This window comes from Cydia strobilella, chromosome 21, assembly GCF_947568885.1.
Source record: "Cydia strobilella chromosome 21, ilCydStro3.1, whole genome shotgun sequence".
In the NCBI taxonomy this organism is placed as follows: Eukaryota; Metazoa; Arthropoda; class Insecta; order Lepidoptera; family Tortricidae; genus Cydia; species Cydia strobilella.
The window spans coordinates 8,150,939-8,175,856 of NC_086061.1; the positions used below are offsets into that span (position 1 = coordinate 8,150,939).

At 40.0% G+C, this 24,918-nt stretch overlaps 1 protein-coding gene across 1 annotated transcript in view; it reads right to left on the reverse strand.

The window, feature by feature from the left end:
• LOC134751118 (GMP reductase 1-like) overlaps positions 1-24,918 on the reverse strand; it is a 37,364-nt gene that overhangs the window by 4,055 nt on the left and 8,391 nt on the right. Inside the window, exons 2-7 of the mRNA XM_063686473.1 lie at positions 4,147-4,266; positions 3,249-3,339; positions 1,399-1,565; positions 1,029-1,094; positions 636-758; positions 21-237 (exon numbers count right to left, since the gene is read on the reverse strand). Coding sequence (XP_063542543.1) covers positions 21-237; positions 636-758; positions 1,029-1,094; positions 1,399-1,565; positions 3,249-3,339; positions 4,147-4,266 — 784 coding nt within the window. The remainder of the gene's footprint in view (positions 1-20; positions 238-635; positions 759-1,028; positions 1,095-1,398; positions 1,566-3,248; positions 3,340-4,146; positions 4,267-24,918) is intronic.

Consider the following 24,918-nt stretch of genomic DNA (forward strand, 5'->3'; position numbering starts at 1 on the left):
TATTAGGCTAAGATTCTTACCTTCAGAGGACCTATAGTCCGCCACGCCCCCCGAATGTTTCTCCATAGCAGTCGCAGAAGCCATGCCGTAGAACAGTTTCACTTTTGTCCCATCAGGCTTGGTCACAACTTCCCCCCCACACTGGTCGTGGCCGGCGAACATTCCGCCCGCCATTACGAAGTCGGCGCCCGCGCCGAAGGCCTTGGCCACGTCGCCGGGGCAGGTGCAGCCGCCGTCCTGATTCAGTAATAAATGATACTGTTTAGTTTCTTCATTCTATTTTATCGACATACATTCAAACAAAGCATTGACAATCTGATCAGCCGAATATAGATATGGAGCAGCCATATTTTGGCTATATTCAAGTGTTCACGTGTAGTCTGGTACAAATTCGTTGAAAATAGCCCGAAATAGCCGCCTCCCGTGTCCCGCAGACCCGCACTTACAAACATAGTGGGACAGTTGAACCCGTAAGTATACATAGATATTAGTAGGTAATTTATAGAGCAATGGGCGGAGTTCAAATCAGCAAAGGGCTTGTAACATCAACTTTTTGTATGCAAATGATAGTGTTCTGAGGCTTGGTACTTAAATAGAGGTAGCGTAGCGTAGCGCCAGGTATGTTTTAGACTTACTGAAATGATGTGTCCTTTGAGGCCATGCGCGGCATCGGCACATTCTATAACGGCGGAGAGTTGCGGGTAGCCCACGCCAGTTTTGATGCGGGTGGTGCACACTGACCCGGGACCGATGCCTACCTGCACAGAAAAATAAATTTAACTTATTGAAGACTGGATTATACCTGCACCAAATAATCAATCCTTTGCATCGGCAGGGATTTCTTGGGTTTTTTCGCTCAGAGTGAAAGTAATGGTTGACCGCTGTTTATAATGTTTGGGTGTGATAGATCAATTTATCATCAAACTGGTAAAAACTACACATTGGAAAAATGTGGCAAATATGGGGCCCGTCGTCGTGGAATCGAATATTTGTACATTAAAAACAGTATTTTATGAAAATAAAAATACCTTAATGATATCAGCTCCGGATAAAATTAATTCTTCTACCATCTCTCCAGTTACTACATTGCCGGCCTGTAACAGAATAAAATGCATTGTTACCATACCCCTCTGCATACCTTGACCCCTACATAGAAACATGATACTAATATATCACATGGTGACTAACAAAATATTCTAAGGAGTACATTAAAGTGTGTAAATGCCATCAAAACTTACAATAATGGTATGTTTCGGATTTCACTTTCCTCACATACTCGACAAAATGTTGTGAATTGGCAACGCCCAGACCAATTAATTTGATATCCTTTATTGTACCCAGAATTCCAGCGACACATTTTTAAAGACTTTTAAACAGAAATATGCCTTAAACACTTACAATAATGGTGTGTTTCGGGTACGCCGCTCGCACTTTCCTCACATACTCGACGAAATGTTGCGAATATCCGTTGGCGACGTCCAGACAGACGAATTTGAGGTCTTTTATTGTGTCCAGGATTTCGGTGAGTCGGATGTAGTCCGCTTCTGCAGTGCCCGAGCTGGCGGCTGGACAAGGAAAACAATTATTTTATTTAAAGGAAAATGGGAAGATTAACCGATTCGGACATCTTTAAAGATTTCTTAAAAAAAAGCAAGTCTCTGTGTCATATCTACTGATTTAATTGGAGGTTGGAGATGACGAAGAAATGCGGAAAATTTGCTTCTTATCGTCTTAATAGAACAGCTATTCGACTCAATATTGAGTAAATTACTAATAGCTATTGTAATACTGGGTATTATCCTCTAGTGACCCACAGTCCTAAGTCCTAATAGTACAAATTAGCACCAATGTAATTTTAATAATTATGAAATGGAACTGAGCTGTTTTTGTTTTCTTATGTTCGGTTTTAAAACGAAACAAATTTAATTAAATTTTCTTGTATGGTGGGTCGCTAGATGATATAAGATCATACAGACGGTTGAGACGTTACCTTACTAAATGTACTACCCCGCAAAAAATGTTTGGCCGTCCCATAGAACACATTAATATCCCACCCTGAACGTCGCTCAGGACTCAGTAGTAAACTATAAAAATCTAATACATTTTAGCGAACGTTTCAACAGTGACAGACGGTTTGGTGTTATCAGCTCTCATTTTTAAATTATAGCCAATAAGCGAGAATAATATTAATTATAGTCAGTAATGTCGTACAAAAAAACTTAACAATTAATATTTCAAAAGCAAAAGTCACTTAAACGGTTAATTCCCGATTTGATTCTGATTTTGATCGGGCACAGGATAAGGAAGATAACAAAGGGATCTTTTTAGAGTTCAGTATTGAAAGGGCGCCAAAAATTTTTTACTAATCTTTCGCTGTCCGACTAATCTATAATCATCAATCATAAAAGGCGAAAAGTTGAATTTTCGCAGAAATTTTTATCAAATGCACTAGAAAAAACAATTAAGATGTCCCTCCTAAAAAAAATATGTAACTATTTTTTTGGTATTGTTATACAACAAAGTAAACCTACAGCACACCAACAAATAATCAAATCGCTAATAAAAAAAGCGTAACGCTACCGAACCCTTCGTTTTTTTTTACTCCTCGTTTTTGGATGAACAAAAATACTTATTGAATCGTGAAAGGGAGGATTAAGTTACAAATACCTCACTCTGTAAGAAAATAAGAAGTGGATTTTAAGATGCTTCTTAATACAACGCTATTCAAGTATCAGTCGATTCTAATCTAATTATGTTATCGATTTTTTTAAATTTGGTGAATAGATATAATTCCCTCCTATTCTGTACAATATAATAATAATAATATTCATTTGTCTGCACCTTAGTTGGGAGTTTTTGAACTTTAGTTTTGGGAGGTTTTATCATATTATGCCCATTTTTGAGGCATAAGCTCACACTGTATAGTAACTAGTGGCTCTGTGAGCTGTAGACCTCGCGTTAAGCTTAGAGCTTAGAAAATGTAAAAGTGAAAAATACTTAGTTCGTTGAGTCGCTATAACAGTGAACTCACAATACTTTTAAGCGCCAAAGCGCCATAGACGCTATTGGCGCTTAAGTCCTTTATGCCAATTTCCGCATTTTGAAAAATGTCCAAAAACTGGATGGAAATAAAACTATTTAATCATAGAATCTGGTACAAAATTTCACGAAAGCAAAATGGTCGAGTCAAAACGGAGACCTTCGCTAACGGTCAATAAGTAAGAAAGTAAAGTACTTCAAATATTTACCCATGTGTTCCAAGCATTCGTTGTGTTCTTCTGCAAATTTCTTCCAGTCATCTATCGAGTAATATTTGTGTATACATGTGAAGAGGCCGTGCTGGAAAGAATTGGTATTTATACATTGAATTATACTGATTTAAATCGACACGAAACAATTATATCTTATATAGGATAGCCTATTAAAGCAAATGACTCCAAACTAATCATTGTTAACCCAAAAATAGTTAATGACCACCAACATTTTAACTAAAAATGTCATGCAAATATTTAATATCTCGTTATCCTATTAAATTAATTAATCCACTTTTCTGATAGCAGTTCGGTTCTGTACGGATCACATTTCAAACCTAACCTAACTCACTTTTCTGGTAACAGTTCGATTCTGTGAGGTTCGCAGTTCTAACCTTACCTGCTTTTCTAGTAGCATTTTGTTTCTGTAAGGTTCGCAGTTCTAACCTAACCTAACTCACTTTTCTGTTAGCAGTTCCGTTCTGTAATGGTAATAGCATACATTTGTGACGTTTTCAATCAAAAGGTACCACATTGTCGCTTACCATAAGGACGAAAATTGCTTGTATCTTTATACGAAAAACCTGCCAGAGCGTCCTTATGGCAAGCGACAATGTGGTACCTTTTGCTTGAAAACGACACATTTTATGGCAATCATAGTGGTTTATTTAGGTGAAAACAGCGCATTATATTGCTCGCTAAGATTTGGTGATCATTAATTATGAATGGTGATCATTAATTATAGTGTTTGAATACAATTTGAAGTGCAGTCTTGACTAAAATTGATAGAACTAGTGTAATTTTAGACTTAATTTTTTTGGTAAAAGAGCTTAAGGTATGAAAGTATTTTTTAGTGGTCATTATAATTGTTGCCAATAAAAAATATATATGTCACCTTTGACAATTCCCTCGCCATTTCAAAAGTCCCGACGGTGTCCATGTTGCTGGCCATGACCGGGACTCCCCGGTACGTCTGTCCGGAATTCCGGAACGTGATCTCCCGGTGGAGATCCACCTGAAAAACGTGGTCAACATGTTACTCCACATTCCATTGGCGCTTTCGGTTATTTTTAAAATAAACTGTATTCCAGTACTAAAACTTGATCCACAAGTTCAGTACGTATACAATGTACGATGTACGTATCTAATTAAGAATAAATGTCTATATCAATGTTCTTTTCGGATTTGTCTGAGTTTTTTCTTCCATTTATAACTACATTTGACCATATACATAGATAACTACTGCGACTTTTAAGTAAATATACCATAGTTGGGAGCTTTTGGGCTATAGGGCTTATTACATCCATCCTTGCGGAAGGATCCGAGGATAGTGGTGGAGATGGAAAGGGATACTTAGTGATTCAACGCGGAAACTCAGCAAGCGTGATGGGCATCTTTGCGTCGGGAGCGATGTGGCTGGGTTGTTCGAATAGTTTCTATAGGTTAGTTTAATTTCTTAGTTTGTAGTAGGTAGAAGTATATAGTAATATAGTATTTTTAGTGTTCCGTACAAAACTTTGTTCACGTGACACTTATGGAATCACTTCGGTCTTGCAAATCGGTTTTTTTATTGGCATTAAAATAAACAACGTATTCCGTTAGTATATATTATGTCTAGATCCCTTCCGTCTCCTGTGTTTACTTTGTACCAGCATGTTTATAGCGATACAGCACATTCTAGGAACACAAACACATTTTTGTAGATGAAGGAAGTCCGATAATACCGTGCTATGTGGGCAAAATGTTACTTTGTTACAAAGAAACAATGTTTTAGATTTAATTACTATTAGAGTATGAATTAATACACGCTAGAACATTTCAAAACAGGAGTGAATTAAAATTATCCATTTCCAAAATTAGTTTCCTTCGTTTCCTGCGAAAATTTTGTGAACTTTAATCTTTACCTATGTACCTACATAATCTGAAACTGTACAGACTAGAATTCCTCGCGCATTACGAAATGAAACTCATGAAAAATTTCAAGACTCATTCGAAATTTCTTGTAAATGGGCCGATTTTTAGAGTTCCGTACCCAAAGGGTAAAAACGGGGCCCTATTACTAAGACTCCGCTGTCTGTCTGTCTGTCCGTCTGTCACCAGGGGTCGTAGCACGGTACGCTTATCACCATGCCTGTCACGTTCTAACAAGTATGTGAGTGCGAAAGTGACGGACTTAGTGATAGGGGAACCATGCTGCGCGGGCAGGCTGTATCTCATGAACCGTGATAGCTAGACAGTTGACATTTTCACAGATGATGTATTTCTGTTGCCGCTATAATAACAAATACTAAAAACAGGATAAAATAAATATTTGAGGGGGGCTCCCATACAACAAACGTGATTTTTTTGGCGTTTTTTGCGTAATCGTACGGAACCCTTCGTGCGCGAGTCTGACTCGCACTTGGCCGGTTTTTTTGTCATTTCTCATGCTCATAAAGTGGGTCATTGTACTCATTGTTGTTCTATGAAGTGTACAAACAATGGTACGTTTCTGCACTAGAGCATTTTACATTACAAGTATGTTTCTTTTTTTACGATAAGTAATTAAAATTGGGTTTTAAATGGATTTGTTGGACAATTTCCATTCAGATATTTAACTCCCCATTCCATAAATAACGATACCTACTTTTATCTAAATTGTTTATTGAATGTACCCTTAAGAAGTACTATGTAAATTTATACTTAGTCATGTTTTTAGAATTCCGTAGCCAAATGGCAAAAAACGGAACCCTTATAGATTCGTCATGTCTGTCTGTCTGTCCGTCCGTATGTCACAGCCACTCTGCCGTGTCAGACGTATCTCTGCTATCTTTAGATAGCAGAGATACGCCTAACCAGTGCAAAATGAAACTAGACACTATGCTTTACATAATACTTAAACAAAATTTCAAAAAATGTCTTTAGTTACTGAGATATTTCATGTTTTAAGATAGACGTTTTCGAATTTTTGGACATTGAGTTATGCGTATCTCTTCTAACTCAAGTTAGAATAATTATGCGTAACTCTTCGCAGTTTTTTTACGGCAAACTGGATATCTACTATCTCGAGTTATCATAGTTTCGCGTAACCACACTCAGGTAGTACGGCGATAGGCGGCTCGCGGTGAGGCGGGGCGCGGAGGGAGCGGCTCGTCGGTCCTTGCCACGTGTATTTGTTTATTTGTGTCGTTTTCAAGCAAAAGGTACCACATTGTTGCTTATCATAAGGACATTCTAACAGGTTTTTCGTATAAAGATACAAGCAATTTTCGTCCTTATGGTAAGCGACAATGTGGTACCTTTTGATTGAAAACGTCACATTTACATTTCATTACGTACGTAATATTGACCCGGTTAAGTTAGCGTTCCGGTGTTTTTTTATGTTGTTTGTTCAAAATAAGATAAATTAGTCTTTAAAATGAGTTCTTTACGAAGTAAAGCCTTGTTACGAATGTGTAGTGATAGAAATGTCGTAGAAAACAAAGGTTGTGCGACTAATGATCTTAGCTACTCTCACTCACTCTCACTTTGTAATCATTGCTGAAAACCCTGTGAAAAACTAAACTATGTTTTTTTTTGAAATCTTAAGATAACCTACATAGGTACTGAACTGTTTATCGTCGTCCGCTGTCTGTCATGAACTAGTAGTCAACTGGTCTTGTGATTGTCATGTCTAATTTTGAATCGGTCGTTTCAAATGTTCCAATATTCCAAATATGTATGTCAGTCAGCTAGTCAGTCAGTCGGTCTATGTCAGGTCGCCACGGAGGTTAGAAGCCCCGACAGGTACCTACTTACAAAAATCTTAACGTAAATTAAAAATAAAAAGTGACAAACACAAAAATAATTGAATGATAGTTATACCTGACAATATAATATAAGTAATGCACGAGTACTATCTTGTTTCATACTTCTGTAGTAGTTTCTTTCTTTTGTAGAAGATAACTAATAAATGCATAAAACAAGTGCTCATCAAGGCGTGTCGGATGACCAAAACAGCGTTTGCCTACGTTGTACCAAACCTGAGTTCCACTAGGTACAGCCAGGGTTCAGCATCAGCTTTATCTTGGGTACTACTCCCCCAAGTGCTCATTAAGACGTGTTGGATGACCAAAACAGCGCGTGCCTATGTTGCACCAAACCTGAGTTCCACTAGGTACAGCCAGGGTTCAGCATCAGCTCAACTCTATGTATACTAAAACCTTCTCCAGAATGTAACAAACACTTTTCTGAAAACCGCATCAAAATCGGTTCAGCCAAACGCGAGATAATCGCGGACAAACATACGGGTCAAACTGAGAACCTTTTTTTAAGGCGGTTAAAAATTTTGGAGTAACTGACCTTCTGCCGTTAATTCCGCCTTATACACTTACTGGGATTCAATATTAAATAAAGTACATACAAACAAACACACGCATACATACATACATACATACATACATACATACATACATACATACATACATACATACATACATACATACATACATACATACATACATACATACATACATACATACATACATACATACATACATACATACATACATACATATATACATACACACATACATACATACATCCATACAAGCAAAACATGCATACGCTATTTTAAACATAAGGCTCTTTCCACCAATCGATTGATCTACTTTACCTATATAACCAATGATGTAAGGACTGATGGAAATCGGGCTCCTTGTATGTAATGTGAGTTAGCACATTATAAAATGGATTATCTTGTGTAGTCTGGTTACGCGTTTTACTAGGAGCACTAATACAACGAACTCTTACAACTTAAGATAAAAGAACTACGCGTGACCACCTCAATATTCCCCATGCCCTGGTTACACGTTTTACTAGAAGTTGATACAATGTAGTCTTCTAACTTTAGATAAACGAAAACCTCAATAAGCCCGCGAGCCGTGGCCACGCGAAATAGTATGAGCGCTCATACAACGAACTCGTCTAACTTTAAGTTAACATAGTTACGCGCAACCACCAAATGTATGAAACAGTGGTTACGCCAAATTATGTTTATGCATTTATTTCAAAAACTATGTACTTTTACAAAAAAAAAGTAAAGAAATATTATTCTTCACGTCTATTGAAACACAAAACACATATTAAAAATGACTTAACTCAATAAACTCACGAAATATATGAGTTTATTAGTTTTCACGCTCACCAAAAACTTTAAAGTCGATTTACTCAAAACTGTGTTTTTTGAGATAGCAGAGATACGTCTGACACGGCAGCACTTTTCTCTGAAACTATAAGAACTATACTGTTGAAACTTATTGGTAAGTAGATGTATTCTGTGAACCGCATTAAGATTTTCACACAAAAATAAATAAAAAAAATTTTTTTTCATCAAACCCATACGTATGGGGTATCTATGGATAGGTCTTCAAAAATGATGGTTTACTGATGTTTCGGCGAAAATTATTTGACAAACTTTCAGTTCCCAAACTATTTATCCCATATTTTTAGTTGGGCGAAATTTCATTTCGCAAATTTACATAATCCAACCTAACCTATCCCAACCTAGTACGTCATTTTCATTTCGCAAGTATGGGGTTGGGAAATGAAATGGTTGCGAAGTAAGGTTATGCCAACTATTGGTTTGCCAAATGAAACTTTGGCGAAAAGTTGGTTGCCAAGTGAAATTTGGCGAAATAAGTACACCGTCCCCCCCCCCCCCTGTAACTTCTAAAATAAGAGAATGATAAAACTGAAAAAAATATATGATGTACATTATCATGCAAACTTCCACCGAAGATTGGTTTGAACGAGATCTGGTAAGTAGTTTTTTTTTAATACGTCATAAATCGTAAACCGCAATTTACCTTACACGTTTTGCATAAAAAATACATTGTTAAAATTATGTAATGTACGGAACCCTCGGTGCGCGAGACCGACTCGAACTTGGCCGGTTTTTAATACACGTGTATTTTACTTTCCTCGTATTCGAAATGAAAAGTAGAGTGTTAACTCGGGTGAAAGGCACTGTCATCCCTTGATTAACAATCTACTATTATTGTAGAATTTATTTTTCGCCAGTTTTCGATAAAATTTGGTTAATAGATAGAGTTCCCTATTCTATTTTTAAATATAAGCGCAATTTTAACCTATGTTCTAAAAAAGATTCTCCGACTTGACGAAAACGTGTGGTATTATCGTAAATATTTAAACGGAAAATTCAAATTGAGATTTCGTATTTATTCCGCTCAGAATGTCCTCATTTAAACCAGCCAAATTTTATCTTCATTTAGCAAAAAAACCGGACAAGTGAGAGTCGCACTCGCCCATCGAGGGTTGCGTACAAATTTAACTACCTATTTAGTTTATTTTATTTTTTATTTATAGTTTTCAGATTTTTCTCTGTACCCTTAGTGTAAGACGACTATATTACTTGCCAAATTTCATAGTTCTAGGTCAACGGGATACAAAATTGATAGGGTACTTTTTTGCGGCATAAACGGCCGTATCTTTTTTTTAAGTTAATACACAAGTTTGATTTTTTCACAGCTTCAAGGGACTGTAGACCCGAGCCGAGTATATGGTTTTAATTTCAACTCGATACCTCCACGCGTTCCCGAGATAAAGGGTTTTGACAGACATAAGGACGGACGGACGGACAACAAAGTGTACCTATAAGGGTTCCGTTTTTTCCTTTTGAGGTACGGAACCCTAATAAAAACGACAAAATATAAATCGGATCAAATACCAGAGTTGGGAGTACGAGGGTAGACGGCGCGGGTAGCAGACGTACCGTTGGTGAACGTAAATACCATATTGTGTTTGAATAAGCTAGCCCCCCCTCACGTTAACAGTGGACGTTACACACACTATCAACATTCAACAGTCCGTAACAGTCGTTGCACACCTGCCGGTGCCGATGCCGATCGATGCTAACTGCTCTTCGACGTAAACACCATTATCTACTCTACAGTACTTCTGCACGGCTACGCATTACGAAATAAGAAAGCGAGTTGGCGTTTGACATTTACGTGAGCGTCTGCGTGAACTCGATCGCATTCTCTCTATTGCACCAATTCATCAGTGCGAGTGAGAAGGACTGCGATCGAGTTTACGCAGTCGCTAACGTAAACGTCAAGTGTTAACTCGTGGTACGGCTACTGCTACTTACTTTACCCTACAGATGAAGTGCATATTGTTTGCCATCGTATTTTCACGGAAACGCATGAACGTGTTATGCTATTTAAGTCAGGCTCAGTACAATAAGTACTGAGGTTGATAGAACTAGAAGTAGCATGACGAATACGAACGTTCCCGAGAAAATACAATGGAAAACAAGTACTTGCAAGTACGTAGGTAAACTATTGGGGGAGTTTCCTCGGAAAATCCGTTAAATAGTAACTTATTTTTTGCTTAAACCTGCCGAAATCGAAAATTCGGCCGGACAGTACCAAAAATACAGTTTGACCGTTTTTTGGCGGAAACCGAACGTGGCGGAAACATTATTTTACTCCGAATCCTACCGAAACCGAAACTTCGGTCGGGCAATATTTTTTTACGTATAGTCAGAAGTAATATATGTGTATGCGATAGGCCTGTAATAAAGTATTAATATTTAACTAGTTCAGTGTGTCATAGATAGAATCCGATAATGTTGACCGAGCGACCTCCAGTCTGGCTCCGTCTAAGGTTGAGTGACGTCACACTTGATTGATGTTTAGATGAGATTAAACAATGGAATTAGTATATATTGTCTACAGGGTGCCTAGCCAAGGTGACAATCGCGTGTGCTACGACAAAGAAACGCTTTGTGTCTTTCTATTACTCTTCAACTGTGTATGGAATCCATATTAGTGCGACAGTGACACAGTTGCGTTTCGTTCGCTACAGAGCTTAAACGATTGGCATGTTGGCTACGCACCCAGATCTAGTTACTTCTTTTCTGGGAAAGGGAAAGATAGCGAAAACATTCACTTTGAGTCAGAATTATAATGGGGTTGGCCGGTTAAAGTATTTTACAGATGGCGCCAGCATAGGTTTTACCTGTCAATCCTACGGGCTACGACGTGGCTACGACTAATGTCAAATTCTTGTTTTTTTTAAATTTTATAGTCTGGATCCTTTAAGTTAAATCTCATAGTACCCAAAGGGTAAAAAACGGGACCCTATTACTAAGACTCCGCTGTATGTCTGTCTGTCCGTCTGTTACAAGGCTGTATCTCATGAACTGTAGTAGTAAACTCTTTATTGTACAAATATACACATAAAAAATTACATGGTACAAATAATAAGATGTACAAAGGCGAACTTATCCCTATGAGCTAACTATGAGCTAGCTATGAGTTATGAGTTATGTGTAATAGCTAGACAGTTGAAATTTTCACAGGTGATGTATTTCTGTTGCCGCTATAACAACAAATACTAAAAACAGAATTAAATAAACATTTAAGTGGGGCTCCCATACAACAAACGTGACTATTTGCCGTTTTTTTGCGTAATGGTACGGAACCCTTCGTGCGCGAATCCGATTCGCACTTGGCCGGTTTTTTTCTTTTGAGTCTCAAGTCCTGAAGAAATGTATCCCGCCCATAAGGGTGCACCATAAAAATTAGCTTTAGATTCCCTAACTTTGCGATGTCTACACGAAAGACAAGAACGAGTTAACCATACTATAAAAAGTGTATGGCCCATAAATACCTTTGACAGTTGTTAACCCCGTTTTATAGGGGTCCCAATGGTTACGGCTGTTATGTATGATAGAGGATATAACCGTAGATTCGTAAGGTCCGATGACATTGTCCCAGCGGCTGGCAGCGCGCCCGTAGGAAGCGCATAGCGGATAAATAAAGACAGCTATTTATATTACGTACGAGGCTACAATACTTTCTCTCTAATGTTACGTTTTCCAATGTAAAGTCAAATTCTGTTGAGGTCTATTCGACACGTCAGAGTAAACGATCATGACATGACCACCATTTATGATACATACACTTTTCTGATAAAGTTACTCAACAAAGTATAGTCATGTTCTATAGTATACACACAAAAATACAGGGTGAAATTTTCGTCACCAGCCGTGTAGTGAATTTATAGGTCATACCGAACAACTTTTATTATGGGACTAATGCCAAAATCGGTAAAAAAGTTTGGCTGTCACATAAAATCACCGGCATCACATCTGCCGGAATGTATGAAACAGAATAAAATTTCATCCCTTACAATTAGCTACTTACTTACTAGCAACCTGTAGTAGAGAAAGTTGGAATTAGAAACGGCTTTCGCGAGCTTAATAGTCAACTCGAGTCCGGAAAAGAAAAACAAAATTAACAAAATACTGGGGTTTTTAAGAAGCAACAAAGCGTTCGCCGTGGTAGCCTAACTCCAGAAGTTCGCGATGTTTTTGTGTAATTTTTTCACGCGGCAAATCTCGCAATTTTTGAAAATTTCTGATGTCACATCAGCACTTTTGTCATTATTTAGGATTAGAACGAATTCCGCATCCAGTATCTCGTCTAGTGAAAACTGGCGTGATTCCGCGCAGGACCGGGCAAAATGGAGTGCTCTTGTGTCGGAGGCCAAGACACATTTTGGGTCATCGCGCCAACCAAGTAAGTAAGAACGAAATAAGCAGAAGAAAATAAGTACGAGGCCGCTAATGCGCTAATTATATTTTCGTCACAAGTCATAAAGTAAACGTGCCATGATCATCTGTGTCTTTAATCACTAGACCGTTTACTTCTCTGTATACTACACTGATACATCCATCACACATGTTTACAGAACTTTAACCCTGCAACTGGATCTAACCGGCGCGTGCCCGACGTCTAATTAATGTTGATTATCTACAGCTTTTACACAATTGTGGGTGCTGACTCCCGACCCGTGGCATATAGATATATGTATCCATACATAGATGTATATATGTACATACATGTGTGTATCTTATTGTTTATCTACACAGTCATTCACAAAGACACGAGCGCAGCACGCAATACAGATGTGCAAAATGCGCAAAAATTCCAAATAATTAGGATACTTTTTTTAAATAAACTAATAGAAGTTTATATTTTGGAAATAGATAATTTCGTTAACCATATCCGGAATGTGAGAAGTTTTAATAGTTTTATTGTCCATTTGGAAAATATTGAAATCTTAGAAACACTTTCTAGCATGCAATTAACACGTTTCAAATTTAATATGCTTTAGGGAAATAACTATGAATACTAAAAATTGTAATAGATGTCATATATTAAAGAAAAAGTGACGAAGCCCTCCAGTGGTGAAGGCCGGATTCGAACCGGCGTCTTTAGCTATCGCGGCTAACGCCATGAACCCCTAGGCCACCCCGCCACGGCGGTGCCCGTCCGAATTTCTCGACTATATGCCATCTTAGTAAGACTAGGCGTCTTTGACCAGCTCTAAGGGCAAGCAGTGCGCGCTTGCACCTCCTAAACGAACTCTTTACAGATTTACGTTGTAGCAAGAGAGACTGGTGCTGCCATCTATGAACAAGTTTGAGAACAAATCAAATTATTTTATTAAATATTTTGATTTGTGTTTTTTTAAAGTAGTCACACTACTATATATAAATTAAAAATTGTAATAGATGTCATATATTAAAGAAAAAGTGACGAAGCCCTCCAGTGGTGAAGGCCGGATTCGAACCGGCGTCTTTAGCTATCGCGGCTAACGCCATGAACCCCTAGGCCACCCCGCCACGGCGGTGCCCGTCCGAATTTCTCGACTATATGCCATCTTAGTAAGACTAGGCGTCTTTGACCAGCTCTAAGGGCAAGCAGTGCGCGCTTGCACCTCCTAAACGAACTCTTTACAGATTTACGTTGTAGCAAGAGAGACTGGTGCTGCCATCTATGAACAAGTTTGAGAACAAATCAAATTATTTTATTAAATATTTTGATTTGTGTTTTTTTAAAGTAGTCACACTACTATATATAAATTAAAAATTGTAATAGATGTCATATATTAAAGAAAAAGTGACGAAGCCCTCCAGTGGTGAAGGCCGGATTCGAACCGGCGTCTTTAGCTATCGCGGCTAACGCCATGAACCCCTAGGCCACCCCGCCACGGCGGTGCCCGTCCGAATTTCTCGACTATATGCCATCTTAGTAAGACTAGGCGTCTTTGACCAGCTCTAAGGGCAAGCAGTGCGCGCTTGCACCTCCTAAACGAACTCTTTACAGATTTACGTTGTAGCAAGAGAGACTGGTGCTGCCATCTATGAACAAGTTTGAGAACAAATCAAATTATTTTATTAAATATTTTGATTTGTGTTTTTTTAAAGTAGTCACACTACTATATATAAATTAAAAATTGTAATAGATGTCATATATTAAAGAAAAAGTGACGAAGCCCTCCAGTGGTGAAGGCCGGATTCGAACCGGCGTCTTTAGCTATCGCGGCTAACGCCATGAACCCCTAGGCCACCCCGCCACGGCGGTGCCCGTCCGAATTTCTCGACTATATGCCATCTTAGTAAGACTAGGCGTCTTTGACCAGCTCTAAGGGCAAGCAGTGCGCGCTTGCACCTCCTAAACGAACTCTTTACAGATTTACGTTGTAGCAAGAGAGACTGGTGCTGCCATCTATGAACAAGTTTGAGAACAAATCAAATTATTTTATTAAATATTTTGATTTGTGTTTTTTTAAAGTAGTCACACTACTATATATAAATTAAAAATTGTAATAGATGTCATATATTAAAGAAAAAGTGACGAAGCCCTCCAGTGGTGAAGGCCGGATTCGAACCGGCGTCTTTAGCTATCGCGGCTAACGCCATGAACCCCTAGGCCACCCCGCCACGGCGGTGCCCGTCCGAATTTCTCGACTATATGCCATCTTAGTAAGACTAGGCGTCTTTGACCAGCTCTAAGGGCAAGCAGTGCGCGCTTGCACCTCCTAAACGAACTCTTTACAGATTTACGTTGTAGCAAGAGAGACTGGTGCTGCCATCTATGAACAAGTTTGAGAACAAATCAAATTATTTTATTAAATATTTTGATTTGTGTTTTTTTAAAGTAGTCACACTACTATATATAAATTAAAAATTGTAATAGATGTCATATATTAAAGAAAAAGTGACGAAGCCCTCCAGTGGTGAAGGCCGGATTCGAACCGGCGTCTTTAGCTATCGCGGCTAACGCCATGAACCCCTAGGCCACCCCGCCACGGCGGTGCCCGTCCGAATTTCTCGACTATATGCCATCTTAGTAAGACTAGGCGTCTTTGACCAGCTCTAAGGGCAAGCAGTGCGCGCTTGCACCTCCTAAACGAACTCTTTACAGATTTACGTTGTAGCAAGAGAGACTGGTGCTGCCATCTATGAACAAGTTTGAGAACAAATCAAATTATTTTATTAAATATTTTGATTTGTGTTTTTTTAAAGTAGTCACACTACTATATATAAATTAAAAATTGTAATAGATGTCATATATTAAAGAAAAAGTGACGAAGCCCTCCAGTGGTGAAGGCCGGATTCGAACCGGCGTCTTTAGCTATCGCGGCTAACGCCATGAACCCCTAGGCCACCCCGCCACGGCGGTGCCCGTCCGAATTTCTCGACTATATGCCATCTTAGTAAGACTAGGCGTCTTTGACCAGCTCTAAGGGCAAGCAGTGCGCGCTTGCACCTCCTAAACGAACTCTTTACAGATTTACGTTGTAGCAAGAGAGACTGGTGCTGCCATCTATGAACAAGTTTGAGAACAAATCAAATTATTTTATTAAATATTTTGATTTGTGTTTTTTTAAAGTAGTCACACTACTATATATAAATTAAAAATTGTAATAGATGTCATATATTAAAGAAAAAGTGACGAAGCCCTCCAGTGGTGAAGGCCGGATTCGAACCGGCGTCTTTAGCTATCGCGGCTAACGCCATGAACCCCTAGGCCACCCCGCCACGGCGGTGCCCGTCCGAATTTCTCGACTATATGCCATCTTAGTAAGACTAGGCGTCTTTGACCAGCTCTAAGGGCAAGCAGTGCGCGCTTGCACCTCCTAAACGAACTCTTTACAGATTTACGTTGTAGCAAGAGAGACTGGTGCTGCCATCTATGAACAAGTTTGAGAACAAATCAAATTATTTTATTAAATATTTTGATTTGTGTTTTTTTAAAGTAGTCACACTACTATATATAAATTAAAAATTGTAATAGATGTCATATATTAAAGAAAAAGTGACGAAGCCCTCCAGTGGTGAAGGCCGGATTCGAACCGGCGTCTTTAGCTATCGCGGCTAACGCCATGAACCCCTAGGCCACCCCGCCACGGCGGTGCCCGTCCGAATTTCTCGACTATATGCCATCTTAGTAAGACTAGGCGTCTTTGACCAGCTCTAAGGGCAAGCAGTGCGCGCTTGCACCTCCTAAACGAACTCTTTACAGATTTACGTTGTAGCAAGAGAGACTGGTGCTGCCATCTATGAACAAGTTTGAGAACAAATCAAATTATTTTATTAAATATTTTGATTTGTGTTTTTTTAAAGTAGTCACACTACTATATATAAATTAAAAATTGTAATAGATGTCATATATTAAAGAAAAAGTGACGAAGCCCTCCAGTGGTGAAGGCCGGATTCGAACCGGCGTCTTTAGCTATCGCGGCTAACGCCATGAACCCCTAGGCCACCCCGCCACGGCGGTGCCCGTCCGAATTTCTCGACTATATGCCATCTTAGTAAGACTAGGCGTCTTTGACCAGCTCTAAGGGCAAGCAGTGCGCGCTTGCACCTCCTAAACGAACTCTTTACAGATTTACGTTGTAGCAAGAGAGACTGGTGCTGCCATCTATGAACAAGTTTGAGAACAAATCAAATTATTTTATTAAATATTTTGATTTGTGTTTTTTTAAAGTAGTCACACTACTATATATAAATTAAAAATTGTAATAGATGTCATATATTAAAGAAAAAGTGACGAAGCCCTCCAGTGGTGAAGGCCGGATTCGAACCGGCGTCTTTAGCTATCGCGGCTAACGCCATGAACCCCTAGGCCACCCCGCCACGGCGGTGCCCGTCCGAATTTCTCGACTATATGCCATCTTAGTAAGACTAGGCGTCTTTGACCAGCTCTAAGGGCAAGCAGTGCGCGCTTGCACCTCCTAAACGAACTCTTTACAGATTTACGTTGTAGCAAGAGAGACTGGTGCTGCCATCTATGAACAAGTTTGAGAACAAATCAAATTATTTTATTAAATATTTTGATTTGTGTTTTTTTAAAGTAGTCACACTACTATATATAAATTAAAAATTGTAATAGATGTCATATATTAAAGAAAAAGTGACGAAGCCCTCCAGTGGTGAAGGCCGGATTCGAACCGGCGTCTTTAGCTATCGCGGCTAACGCCATGAACCCCTAGGCCACCCCGCCACGGCGGTGCCCGTCCGAATTTCTCGACTATATGCCATCTTAGTAAGACTAGGCGTCTTTGACCAGCTCTAAGGGCAAGCAGTGCGCGCTTGCACCTCCTAAACGAACTCTTTACAGATTTACGTTGTAGCAAGAGAGACTGGTGCTGCCATCTATGAACAAGTTTGAGAACAAATCAAATTATTTTATTAAATATTTTGATTTGTGTTTTTTTAAAGTAGTCACACTACTATATATAAATTAAAAATTGTAATAGATGTCATATATTAAAGAAAAAGTGACGAAGCCCTCCAGTGGTGAAGGCCGGATTCGAACCGGCGTCTTTAGCTATCGCGGCTAACGCCATGAACCCCTAGGCCACCCCGCCACGGCGGTGCCCGTCCGAATTTCTCGACTATATGCCATCTTAGTAAGACTAGGCGTCTTTGACCAGCTCTAAGGGCAAGCAGTGCGCGCTTGCACCTCCTAAACGAACTCTTTACAGATTTACGTTGTAGCAAGAGAGACTGGTGCTGCCATCTATGAACAAGTTTGAGAACAAATCAAATTATTTTATTAAATATTTTGATTTGTGTTTTTTTAAAGTAGTCACACTACTATATATAAATTAAAAATTGTAATAGATGTCATATATTAAAGAAAAAGTGACGAAGCCCTCCAGTGGTGAAGGCCGGATTCGAACCGGCGTCTTTAGCTATCGCGGCTAACGCCATGAACCCCTAGGCCACCCCGCCACGGCGGTGCCCGTCCGAATTTCTCGACTATATGCCATCTTAGTAAGACTAGGCGTCTTTGACCAGCTCTAAGGGCAAGCAGTGCGCGCTTGCACCTCCTAAACGAACTCTTTACAGATTTACGTTGTAGCAAGAGAGACTGGTGCTGCCATCTATGAACAAGTTTGAGAACAAATCAAATTATTTTATTAAATATTTTGATTTGTGTTTTTTTAAAGTAGTCACACTACTATATATAAATTAAAAATTGTAATAGATGTCATATATTAAAGAAAAAGTGACGAAGCCCTCCAGTGGTGAAGGCCGGATTCGAACCGGCGTCTTTAGCTATCGCGGCTAACGCCATGAACCCCTAGGCCACCCCGCCACGGCGGTGCCCGTCCGAATTTCTCGACTATATGCCATCTTAGTAAGACTAGGCGTCTTTGACCAGCTCTAAGGGCAAGCAGTGCGCGCTTGCACCTCCTAAACGAACTCTTTACAGATTTACGTTGTAGCAAGAGAGACTGGTGCTGCCATCTATGAACAAGTTTGAGAACAAATCAAATTATTTTATTAAATATTTTGATTTGTGTTTTTTTAAAGTAGTCACACTACTATATATAAATTAAAAATTGTAATAGATGTCATATATTAAAGAAAAAGTGACGAAGCCCTCCAGTGGTGAAGGCCGGATTCGAACCGGCGTCTTTAGCTATCGCGGCTAACGCCATGAACCCCTAGGCCACCCCGCCACGGCGGTGCCCGTCCGAATTTCTCGACTATATGCCATCTTAGTAAGACTAGGCGTCTTTGACCAGCTCTAAGGGCAAGCAGTGCGCGCTTGCACCTCCTAAACGAACTCTTTACAGATTTACGTTGTAGCAAGAGAGACTGGTGCTGCCATCTATGAACAAGTTTGAGAACAAATCAAATTATTTTATTAAATATTTTGATTTGTGTTTTTTTAAAGTAGTCACACTACTATATATAAATTAAAAATTGTAATAGATGTCATATATTAAAGAAAAAGTGACGAAGCCCTCCAGTGGTGAAGGCCGGATTCGAACCGGCGTCTTTAGCTATCGCGGCTAACGCCATGAACCCCTAGGCCACCCCGCCACGGCGGTGCCCGTCCGAATTTCTCGACTATATGCCATCTTAGTAAGACTAGGCGTCTTTGACCAGCTCTAAGGGCAAGCAGTGCGCGCTTGCACCTCCTAAACGAACTCTTTACAGATTTACGTTGTAGCAAGAGAGACTGGTGCTGCCATCTATGAACAAGTTTGAGAACAAATCAAATTATTTTATTAAATATTTTGATTTGTGTTTTTTTAAAGTAGTCACACTACTATATATAAATTAAAAATTGTAATAGATGTCATATATTAAAGAAAAAGTGACGAAGCCCTCCAGTGGTGAAGGCCGGATTCGAACCGGCGTCTTTAGCTATCGCGGCTAACGCCATGAACCCCTAGGCCACCCCGCCACGGCGGTGCCCGTCCGAATTTCTCGACTATATGCCATCTTAGTAAGACTAGGCGTCTTTGACCAGCTCTAAGGGCAAGCAGTGCGCGCTTGCACCTCCTAAACGAACTCTTTACAGATTTACGTTGTAGCAAGAGAGACTGGTGCTGCCATCTATGAACAAGTTTGAGAACAAATCAAATTATTTTATTAAATATTTTGATTTGTGTTTTTTTAAAGTAGTCACACTACTATATATAAATTAAAAATTGTAATAGATGTCATATATTAAAGAAAAAGTGACGAAGCCCTCCAGTGGTGAAGGCCGGATTCGAACCGGCGTCTTTAGCTATCGCGGCTAACGCCATGAACCCCTAGGCCACCCCGCCACGGCGGTGCCCGTCCGAATTTCTCGACTATATGCCATCTTAGTAAGACTAGGCGTCTTTGACCAGCTCTAAGGGCAAGCAGTGCGCGCTTGCACCTCCTAAACGAACTCTTTACAGATTTACGTTGTAGCAAGAGAGACTGGTGCTGCCATCTATGAACAAGTTTGAGAACAAATCAAATTATTTTATTAAATATTTTGATTTGTGTTTTTTTAAAGTAGTCACACTACTATATATAAATTAAAAATTGTAATAGATGTCATATATTAAAGAAAAAGTGACGAAGCCCTCCAGTGGTGAAGGCCGGATTCGAACCGGCGTCTTTAGCTATCGCGGCTAACGCCATGAACCCCTAGGCCACCCCGCCACGGCGGTGCCCGTCCGAATTTCTCGACTATATGCCATCTTAGTAAGACTAGGCGTCTTTGACCAGCTCTAAGGGCAAGCAGTGCGCGCTTGCACCTCCTAAACGAACTCTTTACAGATTTACGTTGTAGCAAGAGAGACTGGTGCTGCCATCTATGAACAAGTTTGAGAACAAATCAAATTATTTTATTAAATATTTTGATTTGTGTTTTTTTAAAGTAGTCACACTACTATATATAAATTAAAAATTGTAATAGATGTCATATATTAAAGAAAAAGTGACGAAGCCCTCCAGTGGTGAAGGCCGGATTCGAACCGGCGTCTTTAGCTATCGCGGCTAACGCCATGAACCCCTAGGCCACCCCGCCACGGCGGTGCCCGTCCGAATTTCTCGACTATATGCCATCTTAGTAAGACTAGGCGTCTTTGACCAGCTCTAAGGGCAAGCAGTGCGCGCTTGCACCTCCTAAACGAACTCTTTACAGATTTACGTTGTAGCAAGAGAGACTGGTGCTGCCATCTATGAACAAGTTTGAGAACAAATCAAATTATTTTATTAAATATTTTGATTTGTGTTTTTTTAAAGTAGTCACACTACTATATATAAATTAAAAATTGTAATAGATGTCATATATTAAAGAAAAAGTGACGAAGCCCTCCAGTGGTGAAGGCCGGATTCGAACCGGCGTCTTTAGCTATCGCGGCTAACGCCATGAACCCCTAGGCCACCCCGCCACGGCGGTGCCCGTCCGAATTTCTCGACTATATGCCATCTTAGTAAGACTAGGCGTCTTTGACCAGCTCTAAGGGCAAGCAGTGCGCGCTTGCACCTCCTAAACGAACTCTTTACAGATTTACGTTGTAGCAAGAGAGACTGGTGCTGCCATCTATGAACAAGTTTGAGAACAAATCAAATTATTTTATTAAATATTTTGATTTGTGTTTTTTTAAAGTAGTCACACTACTATATATAAATTAAAAATTGTAATAGATGTCATATATTAAAGAAAAAGTGACGAAGCCCTCCAGTGGTGAAGGCCGGATTCGAACCGGCGTCTTTAGCTATCGCGGCTAACGCCATGAACCCCTAGGCCACCCCGCCACGGCGGTGCCCGTCCGAATTTCTCGACTATATGCCATCTTAGTAAGACTAGGCGTCTTTGACCAGCTCTAAGGGCAAGCAGTGCGCGCTTGCACCTCCTAAACGAACTCTTTACAGATTTACGTTGTAGCAAGAGAGACTGGTGCTGCCATCTATGAACAAGTTTGAGAACAAATCAAATTATTTTATTAAATATTTTGATTTGTGTTTTTTTAAAGTAGTCACACTACTATATATAAATTAAAAATTGTAATAGATGTCATATATTAAAGAAAAAGTGACGAAGCCCTCCAGTGGTGAAGGCCGGATTCGAACCGGCGTCTTTAGCTATCGCGGCTAACGCCATGAACCCCTAGGCCACCCCGCCACGGCGGTGCCCGTCCGAATTTCTCGACTATATGCCATCTTAGTAAGACTAGGCGTCTTTGACCAGCTCTAAGGGCAAGCAGTGCGCGCTTGCACCTCCTAAACGAACTCTTTACAGATTTACGTTGTAGCAAGAGAGACTGGTGCTGCCATCTATGAACAAGTTTGAGAACAAATCAAATTATTTTATTAAATATTTTGATTTGTGTTTTTTTAAAGTAGTCACACTACTATATATAAATTAAAAATTGTAATAGATGTCATATATTAAAGAAAAAGTGACGAAGCCCTCCAGTGGTGAAGGCCGGATTCGAACCGGCGTCTTTAGCTATCGCGGCTAACGCCATGAACCCCTAGGCCACCCCGCCACGGCGGTGCCCGTCCGAATTTCTCGACTATATGCCATCTTAGTAAGACTAGGCGTCTTTGACCAGCTCTAAGGGCAAGCAGTGCGCGCTTGCACCTCCTAAACGAACTCTTTACAGATTTACGTTGTAGCAAGAGAGACTGGTGCTGCCATCTATGAACAAGTTTGAGAACAAATCAAATTATTTTATTAAATATTTTGATTTGTGTTTTTTTAAAGTAGTCACACTACTATATATAAATTAAAAATTGTAATAGATGTCATATATTAAAGAAAAAGTGACGAAGCCCTCCAGTGGTGAAGGCCGGATTCGAACCGGCGACGCTTAGCTATCGCGGCTAACGCCATGAACCCCTAGGCCACCCCGCCACGGCGGTGCCCGTCCGAATTTCTCGACTATATGCCATCTTAGTAAGACTAGGCGTCTTTGACCAGCTCTAAGGGCAAGCAGTGCGCGCTTGCACCTCCTAAACGAACTCTTACAGATTTACGTTGTAGCAAGAGAGACTGGTGCTGCCATCTATGAACAAGTTTGAGAACAAATCAAATTATTTTATTAAATATTTTGATTTGTGTTTTTTTAAAGTAGTCACACTACTATATATAAATTAAAAATTGTAATAGATGTCATATATTAAAGAAAAAGTGACGAAGCCCTCCAGTGGTGAAGGCCGGATTCGAACCGGCGTCTTTAGCTATCGCGGCTAACGCCATGAACCCCTAGGCCACCCCGCCACGGCGGTGCCCGTCCGAATTTCTCGACTATATGCCATCTTAGTAAGACTAGGCGTCTTTGACCAGCTCTAAGGGCAAGCAGTGCGCGCTTGCACCTCCTAAACGAACTCTTTACAGATTTACGTTGTAGCAAGAGAGACTGGTGCTGCCATCTATGAACAAGTTTGAGAACAAATCAAATTATTTTATTAAATATTTTGATTTGTGTTTTTTTAAAGTAGTCACACTACTATATATAAATTAAAAATTGTAATAGATGTCATATATTAAAGAAAAAGTGACGAAGCCCTCCAGTGGTGAAGGCCGGATTCGAACCGGCGTCTTTAGCTATCGCGGCTAACGCCATGAACCCTAGGCCACCCCGCCACGGCGGTGCCCGTCCGAATTTCTCGACTATATGCCATCTTAGTAAGACTAGGCGTCTTTGACCAGCTCTAAGGGCAAGCAGTGCGCGCTTGCACCTCCTAAACGAACTCTTTACAGATTTACGTTGTAGCAAGAAAGACTGGAAAAAAAACACAAATCAAAATATTTAATAAAATAATTTGATTTGTTCTCAAACTTGTTCATAGATGGCAGCACCAGTCTCTCTTGCTACAACGTAAATCTGTAAAGAGTTCGTTTAGGAGGTGCAAGCGCGCACTGCTTGCCCTTAGAGCTGGTCAAAGACGCCTAGTCTTACTAAGATGGCATATAGTCGAGAAATTCGGACGGGCACCGCCGTGGCGGGGTGGCCTAGGGGTTCATGGCGTTAGCCGCGATAGCTAAAGACGCCGGTTCGAATCCGGCCTTCACCACTGGAGGGCTTCGTCACTTTTTCTTTAATATATGACATCTATTACAATTTTTAATTTATATATAGTAGTGTGACTACTTTAAAAAAACACAAATCAAAATATTTAATAAAATAATTTGATTTGTTCTCAAACTTGTTCATAGATGGCAGCACCAGTCTCTCTTGCTACAACGTAAATCTGTAAAGAGTTCGTTTAGGAGGTGCAAGCGCGCACTGCTTGCCCTTAGAGCTGGTCAAAGACGCCTAGTCTTACTAAGATGGCATATAGTCGAGAAATTCTGACGGGCACCGCCGTGGCGGAGTGGCCTAGGGGTTCATGGCGTTAGCCGCGATAGCTAAAGACGCCGGTTCGAATCCGGCCTTCACCACTGGAGGGCTTCGTCACTTTTTCTTTAATATATGACATCTATTACAATTTTTAATTTATATATAGTAGTGTGACTACTTTAAAAAAACACAAATCAAAATATTTAATAAAATAATTTGATTTGTTCTCAAACTTGTTCATAGATGGCAGCACCAGTCTCTCTTGCTACAACGTAAATCTGTAAAGAGTTCGTTTAGGAGGTGCAAGCGCGCACTGCTTGCCCTTAGAGCTGGTCAAAGACGCCTAGTCTTACTAAGATGGCATATAGTCGAGAAATTCGGACGGGCACCGCCGTGGCGGGGTGGCCTAGGGGTTCATGGCGTTAGCCGCGATAGCTAAAGACGCCGGTTCGAATCCGGCCTTCACCACTGGAGGGCTTCGTCACTTTTTCTTTAATATATGACATCTATTACAATTTTTAATTTATATATAGTAGTGTGACTACTTTAAAAAAACACAAATCAAAATATTTAATAAAATAATTTGATTTGTTCTCAAACTTGTTCATAGATGGCAGCACCAGTCTCTCTTGCTACAACGTAAATCTGTAAAGAGTTCGTTTAGGAGGTGCAAGCGCGCACTGCTTGCCCTTAGAGCTGGTCAAAGACGCCTAGTCTTACTAAGATGGCATATAGTCGAGAAATTCGGACGGGC